This window comes from Vanderwaltozyma polyspora, genomic scaffold, assembly GCF_000150035.1.
Source record: "Vanderwaltozyma polyspora DSM 70294 KpolScaffold1040 genomic scaffold, whole genome shotgun sequence".
In the NCBI taxonomy this organism is placed as follows: domain Eukaryota; kingdom Fungi; phylum Ascomycota; class Saccharomycetes; order Saccharomycetales; family Saccharomycetaceae; genus Vanderwaltozyma; species Vanderwaltozyma polyspora.
The window spans coordinates 1-22,337 of NW_001834628.1; the positions used below are offsets into that span (position 1 = coordinate 1).

General features: G+C 32.0%; 7 protein-coding genes and 1 non-coding gene across 8 annotated transcripts; 4 read left to right on the top strand and 4 right to left on the bottom strand.

The window, feature by feature from the left end:
• Positions 1-1,574: 1,574 nt before the first annotated feature.
• On the top strand, positions 1,575-1,802 carry AGA2 (Aga2p; the record flags this gene model as incomplete). The annotated part of the gene is made up of 1 exon (XM_001643595.1): positions 1,575-1,802. The coding sequence occupies one exon, from the start codon at positions 1,575-1,577 to the stop codon at positions 1,800-1,802; it is 228 nt and encodes a 75-aa protein (XP_001643645.1).
• Positions 1,803-2,020: 218 nt separating this feature from the next.
• Positions 2,021-2,094, bottom strand: Kpol_1040trna1. The gene has a single exon. It is a non-coding gene; the product is annotated as a tRNA-Val (tRNA).
• Positions 2,095-3,760: 1,666 nt separating this feature from the next.
• On the top strand, positions 3,761-3,988 carry Kpol_1040p1a (putative metallothionein; the record flags this gene model as incomplete). The annotated part of the gene is made up of 1 exon (XM_001643596.1): positions 3,761-3,988. One exon carries the CDS (start codon positions 3,761-3,763, stop codon positions 3,986-3,988), a length of 228 nt encoding a protein of 75 aa, XP_001643646.1.
• Positions 3,989-5,166: 1,178 nt separating this feature from the next.
• On the top strand, positions 5,167-6,117 carry Kpol_1040p2 (uncharacterized protein; the record flags this gene model as incomplete). The annotated part of the gene is made up of 1 exon (XM_001643597.1): positions 5,167-6,117. One exon carries the CDS (start codon positions 5,167-5,169, stop codon positions 6,115-6,117), a length of 951 nt encoding a protein of 316 aa, XP_001643647.1.
• A 524-nt stretch (positions 6,118-6,641) lies between these two features.
• Positions 6,642-11,612, bottom strand: RPA190 (DNA-directed RNA polymerase I core subunit RPA190; the record flags this gene model as incomplete). Its single annotated transcript, XM_001643598.1, has 1 exon — positions 6,642-11,612. The coding sequence occupies one exon, from the start codon at positions 11,610-11,612 to the stop codon at positions 6,642-6,644; it is 4,971 nt and encodes a 1,656-aa protein (XP_001643648.1).
• A 1,584-nt stretch (positions 11,613-13,196) lies between these two features.
• On the top strand, positions 13,197-14,105 carry RPA43 (DNA-directed RNA polymerase I subunit RPA43; the record flags this gene model as incomplete). The annotated part of the gene is made up of 1 exon (XM_001643599.1): positions 13,197-14,105. One exon carries the CDS (start codon positions 13,197-13,199, stop codon positions 14,103-14,105), a length of 909 nt encoding a protein of 302 aa, XP_001643649.1.
• Positions 14,106-14,543: 438 nt separating this feature from the next.
• Kpol_1040p5 (SWIRM domain-containing protein) lies at positions 14,544-15,755 on the bottom strand (the record flags this gene model as incomplete). The annotated part of the gene is made up of 1 exon (XM_001643600.1): positions 14,544-15,755. The coding sequence occupies one exon, from the start codon at positions 15,753-15,755 to the stop codon at positions 14,544-14,546; it is 1,212 nt and encodes a 403-aa protein (XP_001643650.1).
• Positions 15,756-18,262: 2,507 nt separating this feature from the next.
• KRE5 (Kre5p) lies at positions 18,263-22,282 on the bottom strand (the record flags this gene model as incomplete). The annotated part of the gene is made up of 1 exon (XM_001643601.1): positions 18,263-22,282. One exon carries the CDS (start codon positions 22,280-22,282, stop codon positions 18,263-18,265), a length of 4,020 nt encoding a protein of 1,339 aa, XP_001643651.1.
• Positions 22,283-22,337: the final 55 nt, after the last annotated feature.

A 22,337-nucleotide genomic window follows, 5' to 3' on the forward strand; every position in this document is an offset into this window, starting at 1 on the left:
GTAATGATTTATTTAATCTTGAGCTTTGTGTAATTGTGATTTTGCTCACTTAATATACCACTGCACAATACCAAAATATGTTGGACCTCTTGACCATAGATTATGAGAGTCCAATTATCTTTAATTAAGGTGGGAAACAGTAATGTCAGTACTCCATGGTGTATTTAGGCTTAATTGTAGGATAATTTGTTCCTTGAACTTCTGATGACCACGGATTTTATAGGTGTTTCTTTTATTTGAATCTTAGCACATAATATGAATAATCTTGGATGCTGACATACATACTCTTTGACATAGATATTGAGATATTAAGATAAGTTAGGAAAATTATTGCAGTTCGGTGAAAAGTATCCTCTTTTTAATTTACTATTACACTAAAGAAGAATTGGAGTTAATTATATTGAACTAGCAAAATATCTCTGAAAATTAGAGAAAACCTGAATTTTGTTGAATTTGTATTAAATGGTAAAACTTTATTTTTTTAAATAGAGATTCGTTAACTATAGATTTTAAATCACTTGAATCCATATATATATATATACAAGAATGGGTATATATGTACGATGGTACTGATAAGTATACAGGAAATAGTACACAATTTCTATTTGGAGATGTCACGAAATTCAATTGCGTTAAAGCCTTGGGTTTTAATGTAGATGGACATTATCACCTCAATGTTAAAATATTCCTTACAATTTTAAAACATTTCATCTCCTAAGCTGTACAATTTATCTGTAGCGATTTAACTTTGTTTTTTGGTCGTTGCTGTTGTGAATTTCTCGTTGCTAGGTCATGTAGTGATCCAAAAAGGTAATTACATAGATATAAGGTCTTCTAAGTAAGTGTTATTAGAATTTATGTTTCATTTGGAGACAGGAAATTGTATAAAAAGAAGTTACACATAAAGCTATATGCATCGAGATCTCTTTTAGATGTTATTCTCGTATTTGAGATGAAGAGCTACGAAGAAGAATGAAAATTTTGAGAGAATATTGGAAAAACTATAGCAACACCAAAATTATTGGGGTTCTAATTTTCTCATACTTTGTCTATCCACCCTCATCAAATCTTGGCTGCAGTAAAATACGAAATATACCAGAACTCTTTTTAATAGCGGTAGCATGTTTTTAATTGCATCAAAAGTTTTACGCGTTTCTTTTTCTTTTCGCATTGTTCCTCTTATGTATATTTCCTAATTGAGAAATTTACAAATGAGTCTTGAAACATGGGTATCCTTCAATATTTTCTAAGGTTAAGATGCGTAAATCAGATGGGTGAGTGTTTCAAGATGTATCAATTCAAATGTATATACAAATATATTTCCAGTAGGTTAAAAAAGATCCAAAGATAAAATAACAATTTTCGTCAATAGAATGGGAACATATAAAAACTCATCATATAGTAAATTCTTCAATTATGGGCTATAAACACCTTCAATCATTTTATGTTCAACTTAATACTATCAAAAAATCATTAACAACAGCGGTATTCAAAAATAGAATAGAATTAATATATATATATATACTCATATATATAAACAGAAAGGAAAAAACAAACATTAATATACAATTACAATGAAATTTTCTACATTATTTGCTTCATCTTTGGTTTTAGGTACAGTTATTGCAGACTTACCATCAGCATATGTAGAAACTACACCATATTCAGTCTTCACCACCTCTATGTTAGCTAATGGCAATTCAATGATCGGTGTCATTGAGTATTACCGTTCTGTTACATATATTAGCAATTGTGATTCTACAAGTAAAACAGAAGGTGTAGTAACTGTCACTTTAGCCTAATTGGTTAATTTTTAATGTTCGTAAATATATAGGTTTTTAATAAAGGTAAAAAATAAAAAGTATATAATATTTTAATAAATGCAGGCTCAGTAATTAACACTTTTGTTGTTTATATTAAGTAAAAGATATTCAGTTCAGTCGCGAAAACTATAGTGCTGTCAGGTGTTTTGAAGAATAGTTTTCTTTATTTAACGTTAAATAACCAAAAAATCAAAAAATGATTTCGCCCAGGATCGAACTGGGGACGTTCTGCGTGTTAAGCAGATGCCATAACCAACTAGACCACGAAACCACACTCTGTTAGGTTTTGAAAAAAATACGTTGCTTTTGGTTAACATATTATATTCTAATTTTTGTATTGTTTGATCCGGAATATTGAATATCAATGTATTAAGTATTTATCTAGGGAAACAAGCCGTAGAAGTAAATACTTAAGGTTACTAGTTATAAGCTCTATGAGGTTAATTAACTATTATAATAACTATACAGTAGTATTAAATATATAAGGATTTCTATGGTCTTCTGTTTAATAACAAAAGTGTATATCTTTACTTCAGGAACTATGCCCTTTATATACGTCATGTCAGTTATCTATTAGCGTCATTCCTTTTAACAATCATGACAGATCCTCTTTCCTTATTCCTGTCATCTTGTACTAACGTGGAATCAATACATTTTGACTTCAAAGTCAATTTATTCACAATGTCTGTACATGTATTCGTCGAAAATATGTAAAATATTATAACAGTCCTGGATTTTTACCTTTTGGGAACAAATAATAAAATAAAAGTGGTGAAAAAATTACAGAATCTTGAATCCAAGTTTTGTGTTAGCATTGGAGCCCTGAGACTCAAGAAAATGATATAATTATATATATTAGTAAAGGTGTTCATTTGTATTTCTTCTGCTAATGAAATTTTTTAATATTTATTTAAAGTTTTTATTAATGGAAACGTTATGTAGGGGTATGATTCACTTAGTTAAATTTTGTTTGGAGAAGAAAATATAAATTTTTATGCTATCAAAACAACTTTAAAAACAAAAAAAACATTACTAAGGAAAAGACAAAATATTTTAACGAAGAATACAAATTACAACGAATAATAATCATCAATTTTTCAAGTAGGAGAATAATATATCTTTTCATAAATGGCAGTTAGATAAAACTTCAAATCTATCGACCTAACTATAAAATACAAGCCAATTATCCCTACCAAAAACTAATTTTAATTTCTACATTTGATTTAGCCAGTTAAGAAGTCCATAATGCTTTTAATGACGTTGTCAATGCCATTTTAAATGAAATCATGCTGAAATCGGAAGTGTCCCACGCTTTCAAATATTATATGTGCAAGATAATAACCAGTCAAGAAAACTAGATAATAACGAGTCAGGAAAACAAGATAATAACAATTGAACGTTAAATGCAACCTTCCCTTTCAACATCAAAGCCTCTGTGTAACTTAAGCGGTTCATTATCTGGTAAAAAACTTTAATGCTTAATAAAACCTGCTTTCAGTAAAGATAGTTTAATTAAATTTATAATGATATTCGAAATACTACTAAATCCACCCGCATGCTGATCTTCATTGGTTAAAATTAAGGATTGGCTGCTTTATACTCGAATGATTTAAGATGAATTGAGAGAATTCACGGTAGAAACCAACAATTGATACAAACTTATCATAAAAATCAGCATCAACTTATGTGATCCTGACTGGGATGAGTGGCATCGCCTGTATGATCAGTTAATCATAATACTTTTTTTCTTAGTTAAATTCTGATATTGGTATATATCCAACGTTTTACAAAATGAAATTCGGCTCGAAAATTGTTGCAAGATTTATTATATAAAAAGGAGGCATCATATCTAATCTTAAGTTTTATATAAAGTCATGTTTCTTCCATTGTGTATTTATGTAGTAAGGCAAGAGTTAAGTAATTAGATTATATTCATAATGGTTAGAGAATTGGTTAATTTCAACGAAGAATGCACTTGTGCATCATGTCAAAACGGTTGTTCATGCGGTACAGCTGAAGCTTCTGCTTGTAAATGTGGTGAAACTTGTGCCTGCGCTAAGAAACAATCATGTTGTTGCGAAGGTAAGCAAGCATGTTCATGTGCAGCAGGATCCAAATGTTGTGGATCTTGTGGATCTGGCAAGGGTTGTTCCTGCAAGCAATAAATTTCATAGGGTTAGCAAAAGAGAGATCTAACGAAAAGTACGAATCCACCTTTTTATCCTTCCATGTTAATAAAATAAACCGATATATAGTAGTACGCTTAGTTTACAATGAAACAACACCATATTTGTTAATTGGCTTTCATTTAAATTAATATATATTATGTCATTATCTAGAATACAAACAAATAAACCACTAGTTTTTTTTTTCATTGTTGTATGAGAGAGTTTTGTAGATAATATTTTTTCATAGCGTTGTATTGTGTTCTCTTCAACCACCAGATGCAATATATATATATATCATTCCACCCCAATAAAGAGACATACACATACACACATTATTACAATTTCAAGCAATTGCAAGCAATTGCTCCCAAGATCAGAGCAGTTCCACAACGTTGTGTGACCAACTTTGAAGATTTGTCCCAATTTGTCCCAATTAATTACGAAAACCCCAAAACCAAGACACCCCAATTTGTCCGGACATGATTTGTCCCAAAAAAATGAAAATTTTTTTTTCGAATTTCGTCACTCTTTTCTTTTTATTCCTCTGCTTGGAACCAAAAATTCGATTTGTTTTTTCTGTCTTAGCCAATAACATTTCCCATTTCGGCATCATCAGTTCGAATCCTAACCTGTTCCGGTAATTTCAAGACGATATTTTACTTAATCGGGCTAAATGGAAAAATGATTTTTCATTTTTCGAAAAATTTAAATTTCTTTTTTCCCAAATTTCGAAAAAATTCGTGTCTCATCGCTGCTCAGCTTCTAATTTTTTGGCAAGCACTATAGTTAAATATATTTAATAGTAGAGCAAGACTTGAACTGATATGCCTGATTCGAATATATTAAATTTCTAATGGATGAGGTACAATACAATTAAGAATAAGCTTACTGTTCAAGGAGGGATTGGAAGATCTAGAGTACTTAACTGGATTGGATTGGATTGGATTGGATTGAATTGGTTTTGTTTTGTTCTGATTGTGAAGAAAAGGTATTGATTGGAATTGGCTTCAGCGATAAAAAACAAGCAACAACAATACAAAATTAAAGACACGAGAAACAAGGTAAATAACGATAACAATACCATTAATTTTTAACGTTAGAATTACTTTGAATTAAATTGTATTATTTAGTAGTAATCGGCGCTAGTTATTAAATATATCATCATACTATATAAAATGGATTTCCAAAATGAATTTTATTTAGCTGATGCAATGGAATTGTTGAGACCACAACGTCTAGATAACAATGTTTTTTTTGGTCCATTGAACACTTTAACTCAAGTTGAATTTCTTCGAGAAAATAACATTAGATTTTTCATTGGTATTGGAGTTTCAACTGAAAGATTAGCTAAAATTTGTAATGAAAATGCAATGTTGCGCGGTTCAATGAATGAGGTAATAATGATAAATTTTGATTCTGGGGTTGTTGCAGGTCAACGTTGTAATTCCTTTGATTCCGAATCAATCACTACAGATTTTCAAAGATTTAATACAAGCCAATTACAGAATTTAATCTCTTATTTAGTCAATGATAAACGTTCGTCGTCTTCTCACTCGTCTGGCAATCCTAATGATGATAGATGTTTGACTCCACTACCTGAACAATCAGATATTTCAAATTTGTTATATGGTGATATTTCTCATTATTATGGCTCAAGTGTATTTAGTGATGTCAACGTTGAAAAATTTAAAGCTTTCAATGATTTAATAACGCTATTTAAGGCTTATGACCCTACGAACAAAGTGCTTGTATTCTCAAATGATGGTAATGATGAAGATTTAGTAACGTTGTTAGTATCTTCGGTATTAAAGGCTAACCCATCCACCAAAATTTTTGAAGCTTTACAATATGTGAAATCTTTAAGAGCTGCTTTATCAAATATTAAGGATGAAAAAATCATTTGGTGTAGTGGTTTACTAAACTATTATGAATGTGTAAGAGCTAATGAATTAAATTGGGGTAGAGTTGGTGATCAAAGGAAAACCTTAATTGATTTCCAAAACAATCATCAATCAAAGAACAGAAAAAGAGATGAATCAACTATGAAATCTATCGAACCTGTATTAGCTTTAGGTACTCATAAAATCTTAGTTGGTGGAAATAGTAAAAGATCTCGTTGCGATTAATATTTCACCATAATATCACATATTACAAAATAAAATTTACAAGTTTAATTTTTATTTTCAATTCATTTTCAAATTATTCCACCTTAATATAACAATACTTGCTAATTCCAATAAGTGAGAAATTCTGAAAGAATTATCAGGTCAAAGGAAAAGAATGAATTAGAGAATATAATTTATCGTTATTATTTTTTTTTCTCCCACATTACTTCGTTTTAATGCTCTATTTAAATTGGTTATTCATCGTTCCTCTTTATCAAAATTATCATTGTATCATTAACTAATCCATCTTTTGTACTATATAACTGATAACTATCTATTAGCTATATTTAGTCCAACCATTATCTCCAACTCTCTATTTATGTTTATCTACTGCACTCATTTATAAATTTATATTTATCGAGAATAAAAATTTCTATATTTATTTATTTGATTTGTATTTTTCTCCACGCTACAAACTAATGTCACCTATAGTACAATTTATTTATATATATATGTGTGTGTTATTATCCTATTAAACTACCGCTTCAGTTTGCATTTGGTACTTTAGAGAGAACATCAAATGCACCTGTACCAACATTATTCAATTTACCTAGAACAATTCTAGCAGATGGACTCTTCAATTCTTCATTTTCGTTATCCAAAACAGCCTTAGTTAAAAATTGACAGGTAGTTTCATATGACATCTTCATTAATGAAGAGGTGGATGTTTCCATACCTTGTCTGTTGAAAGCCAAATAAGTACCTTGTCTAGTCATCATATCAGCAATCAAATCCAAATGACGGAAAGAAACAGAAATAGCATAACGAGAGAAAACATTATTTATTTCATTGACAATGGTGTTTCTGGCAGCTTCAACACCGTATGTCTTTAAAACAGCAGAAACATCGTTAGAGGTAATACCATCAACGCCAATGAAAGCTTCTTGATCCCACATAGCTTGGAAATTAACACCTTCAGTGACCAAAACACGTTTACCATTTTCTGGTTCTGGGTGAACACAACGATCAATAAATGGAACTTGTCTGATAACAGTCTTTCTACAAATGTCCTCAACAATGTTAACCATCAACAATTTCTCTGTATCAGCGGCTAAGTCTAACTTAAACTCACACCACTTACCGGCTTCGTCGTCAAAGTTATACTTGGATATAAATTTATGGTTTGAAATAATAGCTGATTGACGATCACGTTGTGATTTGTTCAAGTTTTTGTTGCTTGAAACATTTTCGTTAACATCTGTCATTTCTTCATCTGACTCAGATTCATCATCATCAGATTCAGATTCTTTATCAGAGTCTAATTCACCTTCATCAGATGATTTCTCAGCTTCTCTCATTGTTTCAATCTCATCTTCATCTGGATCATCATATGAAACAGCTTGCTTTGTTCTTTTACGAGATTGTTCTTCATCATTATCTTCAGATGATCTTGTTGAACCTTCTACTGATGCCAATGCTAATTGAGATTTTGGAATTGCAATACCAATGTCTGCAGAAGTAGTCTTCTTTTGCTTCTTAATTTCCTTGACAATTGCAACTTCCAATGCACGTAAGAATTTATCAGAAATGACCTTTTGCAATTCTTCCTTTGAAACATCATACTCCTCATCGTATTCATTTTTGTCAAAAAAGTTCATGTTTACAACATAAGAACGTGAGTTAGAATCACTTGCTGAAGAACCGATTGTTTCAGTTACAATAACCTTGTCAATAACCTCAGATAATAAAACCTTTGAAATAGATTTAGAGAAAACGTCAGCTTGATCATCTGAAACATCATCCAAAATTGGCAGAGTCATTTGAGGAGTTTTAATAGCAGCTGAAGCTGTCATAATAATTTCTCTCATACGAGGAATACCTAAGGTCACATTAGCGGCACCGTGACCAGCAAAATGGAAAGTGTTTAAAGTCATTTGTGTAGAAGGTTCACCAACGGATTGAGAAGCAATAATACCTACAGATTCACCTGGGTTAATTAAGGAACGCATGTATTTTAATTGCATTAATGCTCTGAATTTCTTTTCATTTACAGATTTGTCAGACTCAAATAAGGAAGCATTGGAATCCAAAAACAATTCCAATTTATCTTGGAATTTTTCAGAAACAGCACCTAAGTATTTAGCTGGGTTGAACTTAGCTAAAGCAGGGTCATATTTAATATTTTGTTCATAATGAGGAACCTTTCTATTCTTCTTTCTACTTTTAGATGCCTTTTTGGAGTATTTTAGTGCAGTTTCGACATCTAAGTGTTCAATCAATGCAGATGGATTATATTTCTTCAACAAAGAGTCATAGTTTTCCAGACAGAATTCAAATTGAGTTAAATGAGATTCCTTTGTAACATCAACAGAATCACCACCATACAAAAATTGAATCAATGTACCATCACCGTCTCTGACACTGTTGTCATAAGATATATGAACACCTTCTAATTGTTTAGTCAAACAACGTTGCAAGTAACCAGATCTGGAAGTTTTAACGGCAGTGTCAATCAAACCTTCACGACCAGCCATACAATGGAAATAGTACTCTTGTGGCTTAATACCGGAATAGAAACGACCTTTAATGTAACCACCAGCCATAGCATCTGTTTCAAAAGGTTTGAAAGATGGTAATGTCTTACCACTGACCATTGTTGGTACTCTTCTACCTTCCAATGCTTGTTGACCTAACAAACACATAATTTGGGAGACATTGACATTAGAACCTTTAGCACCAGATAAGGCCATTGCTTGCATTGAGTTGTAAGGAAATTTCTTCATGGTACCATCTGGAACACACTTTGAAACGACCTTAGAAGTAATACTATTAACCTTTGAAGAAGTAACAGCATCAAGAATACCAGATTTGTTGTCATCACGTAAAATTTCTTCTAAACGTTTCAATAACTCTGAATCATCAGAAGCTGTTTCCTTTTCCAAATTGGTAACTTCACATGCAGCTTGACGACCTGTATCAACAGAGGTCTTCAAAATATCCTTTCTCCACTTATTACCTTCATCAGTCAAACGTAGATCATCCATACCACAAGTGAATGCTGTAGCAGTGATATAGTTAGTAAATAATCTACCCAAGACAGACAAAACCTTAGCAGCAACATCTGGACCATAAACTTCATGTAAAGAGTGAACAATACCGTACTTAGAAGCACCATATTGACTCTTATCTAGGATACCACATAATAGTTCACCATTTTTGAAAATGACATCATTTTCAGTGGAACCATTACCCCAATATTCATTCTTAATCTTGTTAGAAGAATTCAAATTGATACCAGGCATATCTGATGGAGTTACGTTCAATAAAACAGTAGTAATGATTTGTTTACCAGTCCATAAAGGCACTGGTTTAAATACTGCTGGTGGAACAGTAACAATCTTAGATCTTGTGGTATGACCATGTTCTGGACGAATACAACCGTAAATATACTGTTGATATTGTTCTCTAGTGAAGAAGCTATCTTTACTGGTTAACCAAACACCAGCTGAAATATGATCTTGAATCAAACCTCTGACTGGAGAACCTGATGTTGGTGTCAAGTATTGAGAATCGGTGTTTGCTAAATTGAATGCTTCTGCTCTTGCGTTTTCATTTTGAGGGAAATGCATATTCATTTCATCACCATCGAAATCCGCGTTATAAGCACCAGTGTTAGCATAATGTAAACGTAAAGTTTTTTCACCTGGCAAAACTCTAACTTTATGACCCATCATAGAAGCCTTATGTAAAGTAGGTTGACGATTCATAATGACAATATCTCTGTTTTTGATATGACGGTAAACCTTTTTGTTTAGAGTGTGTGTAGCAATGTTTGATGATGGTGTCATCAATTGGTTTGCCAAAGCTTTACGTTGTTCCAAAGTCATACCAATTAAAGAAACCAAAGAACCATCTTCATTTTGGATTTGAGAAGCACCTGGCCATTTATCAGGACCATTGATAACAGCTTGACGCAATTCAGCAATGTTATAAGAGGTAACAGGTTCTGGATAGGTCAATTTAGTTGCAAAAACTGGAGGGACACCAATTTCGTTAGTTTCAATATTTGGATCAGGAGAAATAACCGAACGAGCTGCATAGTTAACACGCTTACCCATCATATGTTTTCTGAACAAACCTTCTTTCTTTTCTAAGGCTTGCTTTACACCTGGAATTGGAACCTTACCACCGGTGTTACCTTGAGCCTTTGTAGAATCAATAAATGCATTTACGTCGTTTTGGATGGTGACGAAAGCATTCATTAATCTACTAAAAATGACTCTTCTATCTTGTAATGAAACCTTATCTTTTTGTAATTTTGACATTTCATCATTCAAGTCTCTAATTAATAAGGAGGTAGTTAAAATTTTAGACAACAATTGATTTTGAGTATTTTCATGAACTTCGTCACCTAATTTAGATGGCAAACGGAATCTTGTTGGTGGAACTAAGACAACTTCCATAAAAAAAGTATCGGCTTTTACCAACTTTCTTGATAAGTTTGGTCTAGCATGGAATACACATTGTAAAACTTCTTGTTCTGTTTTAAATACAGCTCTCAAAATGTTTCTGACCTCAGTTGACAAAATATAGGTAGAGCCTGTTTTTGGTCTAGCTGATGGGTTTCTTCCAACATCGAATTGTTCTTCTTCAGTGGTTTCATCAGAACCAGTTAATTTCTTAGCTTGTTCTTGTTTTTTAAGCATATCATGACGAATGAAACCCTTAACTCTATTGTTGGTCAATTGCTTATCATTTAAAGCAGTTTCAAAGATCTTGGTAAAACCATCCTTTCTGAATTTTGGAGAGTACATACCACAGTTGTCACACTTTGGTCTAGATAACAACTTCTTGTAAAAGTCATGGACCAACTTCTTTCTTTCATCATTGACGATAGCAGTGAAGGTACCTTTAATTGTTGTTTTGCCTTCGGACAAAGCTTTAGCAATGGCCATGTCAACGAATTCCTTACGCTTATTTTTAATTTCTCTTATCATTGAATCAGAAATAGATTTTGAAGACTTCTTTTCATCCATATCGTTATCTTCAGCAGCTTCATCATCATCATCATCTATAATGGATGACATATCACCAACGCTAATGGAATCCAATTGGTATGATTCATCGATTAACCCGTATTGTAGTAACTTCAATTTACATGTATAACGATGAACTTCAATAGATCTTAATCTAAAGTGATGGCAGAAAAGACATGAGCTTCTCAAATAGATGTACAATTGATTGAAGAACAATGGGTTGTAACATGGGACTGGCAATTCAATATGACCTTGATGACCAGGACAAAATTTTTCGTCTAAACCACATGTTGAACATAAGTTTCTCAAGAAAGCACCTAAGGCTAAATCATATAAACCACCAGAAATCGGATGACCTAAGTTATCCAATACGGTAGGATTAGTAATTTGTTTGGCAGACAAATTACGAATTTCTTGAGCTGTCAAGATACTGAAATCAATAGATGTGATTTCAGAACCAACTGGCTTAGAAATATCCATATTTGACAGTTCTTGAAAAGTTTTTCTCTCTAGTTATGGGAACTTAGTTAGTTAATTATTTAAAACAACTTAACTTGAAAATGACCACTGTCTAACGGGAAATATGGAAATCAATAGATGCCTTTAATAGTTGTGATGGGGATTTCGAGAACCAAGATTAAATCCAATTCCCAAATCATAAAAAAAGTCTCAATGAATATGATCAATTAAAGTTCAAAAAGTTTTTTTAATATAGTAAATTAACAGTAAATGCACTCAGAAAAGTTTTTAGTAATTGTAGGAAAAAAAAATCGATGAGATGAGGAAAACATTTGATACTTTATTGTCACTATTGTACATTGAATTCTATACAATACGAGCATTATTCAATGGGAATAAAAAAAAATTTTCAATCGTTTCTTTTTTATAAATCATGCGAACCCAACATCACAGTTAACGAACTAATCTTGTTATATATCGATCGATAACGACCACCAGTCTTAACACCAATAAGGAGTATAAAAGACCTGAAACACTTAACAAATGGGTATGGATCAAACAGAAACATCATCAAATAGCCATATTTCACAATCGGTATTGTATCTGAATAGAGTTAACTAATCTTGGAACATTGTAATCTTTTCTTGAATCAGGTTCCTAACAATTGGAATCGAGTCTTCTTACAATACTTCTGACACAATCAAAAAAAGAGACTAAGTAACTTGGAAAATTATAATATTCAGGCCATTAGTGACTTCTTTAAATTTAGAATGATAATATGGCCTTTTATTAGACTTTAATAACTAGTTGGGAAAAGTGTTTCATTAATTGTAATGAATTTTGAGAGATGACAAGTGCCATAAACCTACGATGAAATCAAAGAAACTTATCCTAAAAACTTCTTCTTTCTCTCTACAAAACACATAGTCATAGAAAACAAGCAATTAAAATGTAGACATAATATAATATGTCCGTAATTTTAACATTTGAAATAACGCATATATATGCTATTGGCGGTTAAATTTCCTTCCTTTTTCTTTCCTTGCACCAATTTCCCAGGATAAAAATAAACAAACAACAAGCTATTCAATTGAAACTGTTCATATTCAACCAATTGCTACCTTCCCAGTGTTACGTCTAATATAAATTGTAACTGGTTTAGTCCTTAAACGAAAGAAGATCAATGAAGAAGATGTCACAGTATGATCTCTTGCAGTCTTTGAAATGACACATTTCTGCTGGTTAAAAACACTTTCAAATGAACCGGAAACCTTCTGAATCATAAATATTTTTAAATTTTTGAAATTGATATATTGGATTGAACCTATAAATCTTTGTCTTGACATGTTTTCATCTTGTTGATTGACTTGTCTTATTTATAATTTGAGTCTCTCTTTATATCGAATCTCTCTTATCTGCATTTTTTGATCCATTCGTATAATGTGAGCTCATCGCATGGTCTAAAAATTTTTCATCAAGAACAAGGTCATCTCGAACTGTATAAGAGATGAATATGATACTTAATGGTATTGAATAGAGGTTTAAATATAGTATTCATCAACTTTCAGAGGAACCATTAGATTACTGAAGCACTAATTAACCAATATGTCTGCTGTGAAGAGATCCTTTGCAGACTTGAAAGTTGCCAAGTTTGTCAAAAGACATAAGAAGGACGCTAAGAACCCTGTTGATGAAAATGGTGTTTCTAATTGTATTGTACGTATACCAATTTCATTATATGTCTCTTTAGCTCCTATGTATAGTTGCAATCCATTGCAAGGTATAATGAAACAACATTTGAATCCAATGGTTATGAGATATAACAATTCTGTTAATGGTGTTGTTTTAGGTTATGAAAATTTAAAGATACTAGATTCTGACCCATTAAATGAAGAGTCCTCATCTGAAAAATTGATTAAACTGACTCCTGATACTCCATTTGGTTTCACTTGGTGTCATTGTGACTTATACGTCTGGCAACCTAATATCGGTGATTTCTTAGAGGGTTGGATCTTTATTCAATCTGTCTCACACATCGGTTTATTGATCCATGATGCATTTAATGCAAGTATTAAGAAGAATTTTATTCCAGAAGGTTGGACATTTGTACAAAATGAAGAAATTGATAATGCTTCACAATCTGGAGAAAACCAAAATGACGATAAAAAATCAAATTTCTCTTCCTCAATGGGCTATTGGGTTGATGAAAATGGTGAAAAGATTGAAGGTAAACTAAAATTCACTGTCAGAAATATCTATACAAAAGGTAAAGTTGTGTCAATTGATGGTACGCTAGTCAATGATACATACGATAAAAATAGCTTGAATTCTCAAGTTGAAAATTTAACTGTTGTATCAAACAAGAAAATTGTTTTCGATGAAGAAGTTTCCACTGAAAATAAAGAGAGTATCAAAGAATTAGAATTACCTGAAGTTAAAGAAAACGATGGCGAAGAATTAGTATACGAACAAAACACAAGTGATAGCGATGAGGACTCTAGCGATTCAAATTGATAATGCATAAACATATACAAATATATAAAAAATAATAATTAAACTCTCACATTCTGTAACATATATATTGAAGGATAAAACGAATATATAAAATTAAATGAACTAACATTTATTAAACTAGTATAAATTTATAAAAAAATTCTCGCATTAGAATTAATTAGAACAACAAAAAATTGACATTGCATTTAAAAAAAAAATAATGAAATATATATTTAAATAATTATGAATAAAAAATATGAACCTTTACCGATATATATATATAATAATGTGCCGCCAAAAAATAAGAAAACCTAATCCCAAAATGTCTAAAATAAAATTACCTTGAAATTGTTAAAATTTCTTTATATTAAAATGTAAATGTAAAATGAAATTAAAATAAAAATGATGATGAACATGAAAATAAAATGAGATCTAATTAATTGCAAATATTTATTACCATTACAAATATTTGTCAAAATTAGAATCTTCTAACCAGCCAATTTTCTCATATGCTGCATATAACCTAGAAGCCTTGTTAACGTCTATGCGACAAGCCTTCTGAGCGTCAGTACGTCTAAACGGTAAACCCTCCTTATAACGATAAACCTTTTCTAAGAATAATCTTCGCTTTGAGTCCAAGTACAAGTCACATGGTAATCTCAATATCTGTGCCAATACTAGTTCAGCAGGATGCAATTTATCCTTCAATGGATCACGAGATAAATCCATTGGAGAACCTTTCCATTCTACCTTCATAACTTTTACATTGTTTGGAGGTATTGTGGATAATGGAGGGGAATAGTCTGGCAATTTTTCCCATGACATGTTTGGAATGTACTGAGGAGTATTATTAACAATATTAGCTGATGCTAAAGGTGGAGACGTCAAAGGTGTTGCTTTTTTAACCTTACGGACAGGAGTTGAAGGAGCTCTACTGCGGTCAATTTGAGAATCATCATTTTCACTATCAAAGAAAAGACCTTCGTTGACTCCTCTATTTCTTGCACGTTGTAATCTTTCAATGTATTCTGCCGAGCTATACTTATAAGGTCTATATCTCTTAGTATATCTGTTTGCAGGCATTCCAACATACCTTGTCTTCCCTGATGTATCCATTGTCTTTATACCACTAAATGATCTATATTGAGATAAGAAACCATGTGTACCATACCTATATCTTTTCACTGTCATACCTTGAGGCCAACATGGTTTAACCATAATGCCAATTTTTTTCACTGGTGCAATCTCTTTAGAAGTCTTTGAAAATTCAATTGGGCTTAATTGAGGGGACAATGGGGGCGAAGGGATATGATGCTCATCTAGTATTGAATCTATGTTTGAAGTAGAATTAATCAACCCAAGACAACGTGACTCTAACATTCTTGGATTACCCAATCTATTCACTCCTTCATATTTAGTATTATTAGTATCATTGTAGGGCACATCCGAAAGTAGTAAAGGTCCGTTGTGATGATTTGGCAATACTCTATTAGCCATCAACATTGTATTGATGCTATGCTCGTTAGAATGAATTTCCATTGCATTCTTTGAGCAAGAATCAGAATCTTGTGTAATAACGTTTTTTAATAATTCTAAAATTTGATTATTTTCCTTTGGAGTCACCACTGTATTCAACTGAGCATGCTCTGGTTGTGGAGAAAATAATTCCATATTTATATGAATATTGCTCTTTAAATAATCAATGAATCTCTCTTTGCTTTGTTTGTATATTTATATTCTTCTTATAATCGATTGATTTCCTTTCCTTTAAAAATAAAAATAATTAATAGTTAACCAATTTACTCTGAGAAATAAAATTTGGAGTACAGGCTAAATCTAAACCAATAAATCAAAATTCGATATCAATTAATGAAAAATTGACTGTTTCTCACCAACAATTAAAAAATAATAAATAAATCCAATAATACCAAATAAGTGGAAAGTGTAATCTCCCGATTTAAATATCAAAACTATATTTATAACTTAGGATGATTCATAAATTAATAATCCCTTAATCATTAAAGAAACCTCTTAAATATTCCAGAATTTTTTAGCCTTTTGTTCCAGTAATTTCTACTAATTTCCAATCTATTACTAATAATTTACTGTATGACAAACCATTTTAGTCGGGATGATCCTAAGCCCCATAGTATCACTTTTATCAAATATCAATTCATTACTAAAAATGGCAACATTGCGGGAAAACCGGATAATATCACCTGGGAACTAGAAATCACTGCACCTCGGTCCCTTTTAAAAATATCTTGTCTGCACCAAAAACATGAAATCACGTGAATTTTGATAATTCCATTGCAGCTCTTTCTCCCAGAACATAATCATCAATCATAAAATAGGTACATCCATCCAATCCAACTAGCTAGTGGAAATACCCCCCTTCCTTTCTTTTTGATGAAGAATCATCATAGTAATTGGCTGTGATTCTAATGTATCTACTAATGCTCATAAATTGGGAATACAATGCAGAGAAGTGGTCTGGTTGGAGGGTTTTTGGAGAGCGACCTGGAAGAGAAGACACGCTCAGTGGTAGATAGAGGGTAGGTTCGTGTGGTTCTTGCTGCTGTTGCTTAAACAGAAGGAAGAAATATCAAAGGAAAAAAAATAATCAGATAAATATATGATGCTAGGAGGAGAGGAGGGAGAAGAGAAGGGGGGGGGGGGAGGAAGACGCTATGATGGGAAGGGATGGGAGAGGGGAAAAAGAAATCAAGTCTCAACAGGATTAAAATGGGTCATAATCAAGTTTCGTTGCTTATCTGAAAAACGTTATTCTGTTTTGTTTTCCTTTCTCTCTGTGATTTCAAAGCATATATCCCATAGTCCGTAGTAGTGCGAATTCATCCATAATTGGTGATAGTCGGAAAGTACACAGAATGTGAACCAAAGGGTTCTCAACATACTACGGTCTTCAGGTTTATCAAAACCAACAACGACAACAGCAACTGTTTTTATCACAGTACCTGGTCTGCGAGAGAATGACGCGTTTCTATGTGGATCTGTCTGTTTGGTCAGGTTTCTGTTGTCTTGGATTGACTTTTGCTTCTGCATTTTGCTCCGATACTTTTATGAACCAAATTAAATCACAATCTGTATTACCAACATGTATAGTTTTTTATAGATATGGTAGGGGAAGAGTACTTGACATAAAAAATTATCAAATACATGATGCAACTACATTGGGTTATATCAGTTATAGACTAGACATGTGCAGGAATATGATTAGCTAGGCTTTGTGACCCAGACTTATGAATGTTTATCAAAAATCCAGCAAATTAGGCATATTTGCTTTGTGAAAAGTATACATGACATCATCTTATTTGGGTATTTTAAAAATTGTCCCGTGTTTCTTGACTGAACAATAGCCAAGTTGCCTATCGTAGACAAACCCTCATTTGGTTTTAATTTAATCACCCCAAGGGTCCCATTTCTTCTGATGATCTATCACTGACTACCGAGGATCCAACCAAACTTTTGTTTTCGTTGGATTAGATTAGTAGATCAAAACTAACTGGCAAGTTCATTTATGCCCATAGTATTAATTGTGATATCCAAATTCTTGTCCAGAAAAGATAAAAATTAATCAATTAGAACTTGACTTGAAATGAATTGCCATGATGTGCAAGCTTCTAAAGACTATATCAATGATAAATAGAGCCCATTGATGATATTTTCTTGAGAATCCGTTAGGCGCCATAGCAATAATCACAAAAGTTGTTGAAAACAATCTCTCAATGAAATTTCATTATTTTTCAAGAACTTTTTCAAGTGTTTTATAAATATAAGACAAATTGGTAGCAATTGTCCATAACGCACTTTCTTGTGATCCAATTGTGATGGTTCTTAATGGCAATTGTTGATGTAACTTTTATCAATCAAGAAGTTATGATCAACATTTTCATGAACATATTTTTTTTTGCTTTTACTTCGCATGGATCAAAATCATACAATACGAACACTAAGGTACAAGTAAAAAGTGTCAGTAATACCATTAAGAATATTTAGCCGATGGACTGAACGTAACCTGACTAAAGTGAAGTTCATGTTTACATAAAATATATTTTCCAATACTCTCAACAGACATCTTGTCATTAAACCATGCTTTATATTTCCTTCTTAAAACTATGTTATATAAACTAGAATATACAATGAATAGGTTCATATCATAATTCATCATGTAATGGTTCACCTGAACCTTTTGAATTAGCAGAGCCATTGGAAATCAATTGTCTCAAAGCAGAAAGCTTTTCCTCAGATATTTCTAATCTTTTCTTTAGTGATTTTTTTAATGGCGCGATTGAAACATCTGCTTGTACATCATTAACTAAATCTTGGCCGATGTTTGTTAGAGATCTAACGTCCGCTGATAGTCTTTGATAATGGATTCTTAATTTATCACCACCACTGAGTTTCCTTAATTCTTGCAAATTAATAACAAAACCAGGATGAATGGAATGGAATCTTAGTTTCTTTTCTTTCAGCATTTTGGACCAATATCCTTCACTCCAGTAACCTTTTCCTGAAATTGGAAACATCACAAATGGCGAAGAGAACTTAGAACTTCCTTCAAGTATATCAAATATATCAATTGGTTCTCTTGTTGGATCCATGTATACTATTTTATCCACTTCTTGGGGAAACAAGACATCGATAAAAATGAATTTGGAAATATCAAGTCTTCTATCTATAAACCTCTGGGGTCTTAACCAACTTGGCCAATTATACTTGATAAATTCAATTTCACTATTAACCGATTCTTCCAAAGTAATCCTGCTACAAAATTCTCTAAACGATGTGGATAATTGGGGAATATCGAGGATCCAAAATTTGATTCTTTTTCCATCATTTTTAGAACTTGCTAATATTGATAAAACCATTTCTTTGTAGTTTCCCTCTTCCTCAGGACTGCCGTTCAAGGTTGAAAAAATGTTAATTTTATTGTCTTCGATAGTCTTTACAAATTTATCATCGGATAATTTTCTTAACTTCACATATACCTTTTTTGGGTTGAAATCAAGTATAGAAAAAGACTTGACAGATATGTAGTCAGAATATGCGGCATCTGAAAATGACACAACTTCAAATCTAGGGTCACAACTTTGAATTTTAAAACATTTTCCCAGTTTTGGAATATTAAATTGTCCATAGCCGAATGTTTCCATAGTAAATGCCTTTCCTACCAAATTATCCGAGGAGTCAAGTAACTCCAGACATACCCCACCTTGACCATCAACAGTACCTTCAGATACAGGTCTAGTTTCATCAAATGCATGAACTTCTAATACTAAATCGGTAATTTCAAAATTTTCATTCATAACCATTTCTGGATTAGAATCAATTTCAATATCAAAATATTTCCTCAAATCACTTGATAATAGATCATCAATATCAGTATTTGGAAGGTAAACTCTTTCAATAGAATAAAAGGATAAATCTTTAGTTGGTAAAATAACCAGTTTTATGTTTATAAATGGCAGTTGTTCAATCTTAGAAACTAGTGAAAGTATTTTTTGACTACGTTCTTCTAATGGGTCTAATATTAACAAAATATCCACTGGCTTTGGCTTTGAGGTTTTGTCAAATATAGTAAAATCATCATTCTCTAAGAACTTATTCAAATCCATTCTTGGCAATTCACTCTCAGTTTTATATTCGATACCGTTATGATAAATGTCTGAACTATGGTAAAACATTTTTGTCAATAAAGATGATGCTACCTCAACATTATTAGGATCAACACCATCTATAAAAAAGTCTGGATATATTTCTTCAAATGAATACATAGTGTCAAGAGTTCTCTTTGCTTCACGTTGAAGAATAGACTCAAACAACTTCGTGTCAAGAATTTCATCTCCTTCAAATGATATCACTTTACCGTTGAAAATCATAAAGTTTCTATCATCAATGTATTTAAGAGGAACATCTGGTAACCATTTATGCAAAATATCAATTCCCACTGATTTTTCAGATCCTTTCTTCAACGGTTTCTTTCTTTGTAATGATTCAACTACACTTATTAAATCTTTCGACTTTAAAAATGCATCTTTTAACTTCCCCCAGTTCCCAGATTTATCATCAAACAAGTTAATTAACCTTATTTTGATACCACCATAAGATATATTGATTAAACTTTCCAATCTGTTTAGTGCTTCAAGTTGGTTAAAATCATCAGCCAATGTTATTGTGTGTAAAACGTTGAATTCTTTGTTTGGAATATATTCAATCAAGTTCTCTCTAATATTTTCTAATATACCATTATTCATATATGTATAGACAGAATCAGCAAAATAATCAGGAAGATACCTGCTATTTCTATTAACACCCGACTTCAAATGCAAGAGACCTCTTACTTTAACATCTTTTTGACCTTTTTGTCTGGACAATTCACGCTTTAATAAAGTAACATCCTTTTTGATAATCTTTGCAATTAAATAATTCCAAGTATTACTTTTGAAAGGATAAATTTCACCATTTATTATCACCGAGTTCTCATATATTTCCATATCTTCTAAAAATTTGTCGATTGAAGGGACATCTTCATAATCACTAAACAACAAATCTTTATCATTTATTTCGTCATTTTCATTTTTTAATAAAGCATTCAAAAATTCTATCAAATGCTTTATACCAGATTCTTTCAATTCGTAAATTGATCTAATAATATTTTTATCATTTCCGGTATGCAATGGCAGTAGACCTATTCGTTGAGGATAACCTTGGGATATAATATTCAAAGCCCGTATTAAACCAGATAATGCCTCTTGAGTTTCAGAGTCATGTAATGTGTTAAAATCAATTACAAATATAATCTCATTCCAATTTTGTCGAAACTCAGGGATTTCACCATATTTGGATTTTTCAAAGAAAGCTTCAACATCAGTAGATAATTCATTATACTGTGTATCCTTTTCTATATCGTTAAAATAAATTACACTACCTTCAAATGCAGGAATTCTGTGAAGATCAAGCTTAAAAGGTTGTAATTCTTTGAGATTATTTAATGAAAATTGAGAAAAGCGACTCAACAATTTTTTAGCCAAAGGTAATGTGTTTTTAGCACCAATATTCGATAATAGCTTTTCAAACCGATTAACATCTTGTAATTCCATTTTAATCGCATTCAACAGCGTGTATTCATTGAGCATTGAGAAACGTAAATTATTCCCGTTTATATATAAACCCAACATATTATAATCGATACCTTTCTTCGATAGTAGTTTTTGGGTTTCAATAATTCTTTCATTGACTTTGGCTTTCAAAAGCTGTGGAACTAACAACAAATAATTATTAACAATACTCTTAGCATAATCAAGAGTTTTTGAAAAATTCTTAGTTTTCTCGTAGAAGCTTCCTATCAGAGATGCTACTTTTAAATCCATATCTTTAAGTTCCTCGGTTGTAGGTAATTGCATAGTATATTTTCTTTTTCTAAATTCTGCTGGCAGATCTCCTGGGAAATCATAATTCCATTTTGTTAGCCCTGAATTTTTACGCTTTGTCAAACTCACACTTAATTCAATGGGATCATCTTGATAATCTAAAGAACAAGTAGACCTCCATATATATCTCAATTTCTCTGCCTTAGCTTCTGCAAAAAGATTTCTATTAAAGCTATCAAAAACTCCGTCTCCTACAGGGCACCCATATAGAAGCACAATTGGAGCTTTACTGTTCTCACCAATAACCACATCATTGACCAATAGTATATCTGCGTCTTGTTTTAAGGATTGTTTCTTCAAATCTCCAGATTTCAGATAAAAAACATCGTCAGGTTCATAATAATGCTTATCATTTAAAATGAAGTAATTAGAGTTTGTTTCTTCTCCATCTGTAAGTTCAGAAGGAAATCCCATAGGATATAGATAACAATACTCTATCAATAGAGCAGCCTCATTTGGTTTCTGAAACTCTTTGACCAAAAGTTCCGAAACAGTTTCAGGCAATTGTTCCATATCTTCTAAAATCAAAGAGTCATCCAATTGGAAAACTACTGGAAATAATCCTTGAAGCACCGAAAGGTCATCCTCTAAAGATAATATACGAGTCAATACAGTCCATACCCTGGCTACCTCAGGCACACCAAAACCATTCCTATCTCCTAAGCCATTACTGTGGGCAACTAATGCTAAAAATGTTAAAACAATAGTAGAAACCCAATTCAAACTCCATTTCTTCACTACCATTATCCCCAAAACCACAAAGAGAAACAAAGAAAACACAACCTCGGCCTATATCACT